The sequence below is a fragment of the Gossypium hirsutum genome, chromosome D11 (assembly GCF_007990345.1).
Source record: "Gossypium hirsutum isolate 1008001.06 chromosome D11, Gossypium_hirsutum_v2.1, whole genome shotgun sequence".
In the NCBI taxonomy this organism is placed as follows: domain Eukaryota; kingdom Viridiplantae; phylum Streptophyta; class Magnoliopsida; order Malvales; family Malvaceae; genus Gossypium; species Gossypium hirsutum.
This window is the reverse complement of record NC_053447.1, coordinates 12525953-12527672: the sequence shown is the minus strand read 5'-3', so window position 1 is coordinate 12527672 and position 1720 is coordinate 12525953. Positions and strand designations below refer to the sequence as shown.

Below are 1720 nucleotides of genomic sequence, written 5' to 3'. Positions count from 1 at the left end.
ATTAAATGAAACAATAAACTCAAAATAAAGAATTGCAAGGTAATTTTATTTCAAGCTCTCAATCTCAAGTTTTGCAACTTGGAGTTGTCTATCTCTAAAACAGATTTGACTTCCTTTTATAGTATGTTTGTTAATCAACTCTGGAAAGGAAAATGCAAATTAACCCAAAGGGAAACGCCTTGGTAGTATTAGCTTGCTTTACCCCCATGTTTTAAATTCAAAGGGAGAAGGGTCAATTTCGATTCATGCCATCTTAACCTATTAACACAACAGAAATCCTTCAGCAAAAAGTAATTATACTACTATATATATATATTTAGTGTATTACTTCTAAGACAAATCAAGAAGCTAGCTAGTTATTGAACAATCCTCAAGTTTAGTAGGAGTTGTTCATCCAAATATACCAATCTTTTTGTCATTTTCCTCCAAGACTTTACTATATAATTCCAGTGGCTTCATTATCCTTCTTACTCAAACCCCACATTTAGTAATTTGACTTCCCCTGATTCTTACACACAAGTCCCATCTCTCTCTAGTTTCACAACATTTTAGGCAGAAAAGGATCCATAGCAAGAGGAAATGGCTTCAAGAGGTGTTGAGATGGGTCTAATCCTAGTACTGATGACAATGGTATGGGCTGGAGCCAACGCCCAAAGCTGCGCCTCCGCACTCACCAGCTTAGCCCCATGCGTTAACTACATTACAGGAAATTCCTCCACCCCTTCATCTACATGCTGCTCACAGCTGCAGACCGTCGTTCGATTATCACCTCAATGCCTTTGCTCCGTGCTTAATAATGGCGCTTCCTTAGGAATCACTATAAACCAGACCCTGGCCACGCAACTCCCTGGGGCTTGCCAGGTGCAAACTCCACCAATTAGCCAGTGTAACGGTAAGCTCAATTAATTACTTCTCCTTTTTATGCTTGCTTCCTGTACTTATCTACAACAGGGAGATTTTTTTCTTTTTCTATTAGTAACTTGAATTAAAATTTCCCAGGTGGAACGCCTGGAACTCCATCTGCAGGGTCTCCAGCTGGTTCACCATCAGATTCTTCTGATGATACACCCGAGGGTGCCGTTACACCATCAGCATCAGAGATTCCTTCAGGTACATATTTAAAATGGCCTGGTCACATAAGCTGACCAACAAACCAAAACCGTATACATCATAAGAAGTTTTTGAGTTATCAATTACTAGATGATGAAGGGACATATTTTGATGTTATTGCTTAAATTTTGCAGGAACAGGGTCTAAAACTGTTCCATCCATCGACGGGGATCATCCGGGGCAAGCATAGAGAAAGCCTCCCTTCATTTGGTTTTCTTCCTTCTCTCCATTGCAGTCGTCGCCAAATTCTGATGAGTTGATCCATGCAGGGAATTGTTGCCCGTTGCCGTGTTGATGATAATTCTTTTTCCCTTGTTTTCCTCATACAAGTCTTGTTTCCGATGTGATTGAATTTGATTGTACCACTTTGTCCGACGTTTAGTCAGAAATTATTGAGGAACTCTTTTTTCTTTTTTCTTTCGAATAAGTATGGCTCCCATCCGGTTCAACAACTATAACAAAAATTTATGTTTGGATATAAAACCAGAAAATAAGGTAAAAGAAAGTAAAACAAAAGAATTATGTTGCTTTGATTAGATAGTTAAAATAAATAAACAAACGAAATCATTCATTATAATGAATTTTAAAAATTATAATTTTTTCATAAAAT

General features: G+C 37.7%; 1 protein-coding gene across 1 annotated transcript; it reads left to right on the top strand.

Moving 5' to 3' along the window:
* Positions 1–447: 447 nt before the first annotated feature.
* Positions 448–1510, top strand: LOC107923206 (non-specific lipid transfer protein GPI-anchored 5). Its single transcript, XM_041106089.1, has 3 exons — positions 448–892; positions 1027–1110; positions 1245–1510. The coding sequence occupies exons 1-3, from the start codon at positions 580–582 to the stop codon at positions 1298–1300; spliced, it is 453 nt and encodes a 150-aa protein (XP_040962023.1). The 5' UTR covers positions 448–579; the 3' UTR covers positions 1301–1510.
* Positions 1511–1720: the final 210 nt, after the last annotated feature.

Excerpts from the sequence above, each read along its gene's own strand:
- LOC107923206 (XM_041106089.1), top strand. The coding sequence starts at position 580 with ATGGCTTCAAGAGGTGTTGAGATGGGTCTAATCCTAGTACTGATGACA. Across the intron at positions 893-1,026 it reads ACCAATTAGCCAGTGTAACG|GGTCTCCAGCTGGTTCACCA; the intron begins GTAAGCTCAATT and ends CTCCATCTGCAG. Across the intron at positions 1,111-1,244 it reads AGCATCAGAGATTCCTTCAG|GAACAGGGTCTAAAACTGTT; the intron begins GTACATATTTAA and ends TAAATTTTGCAG.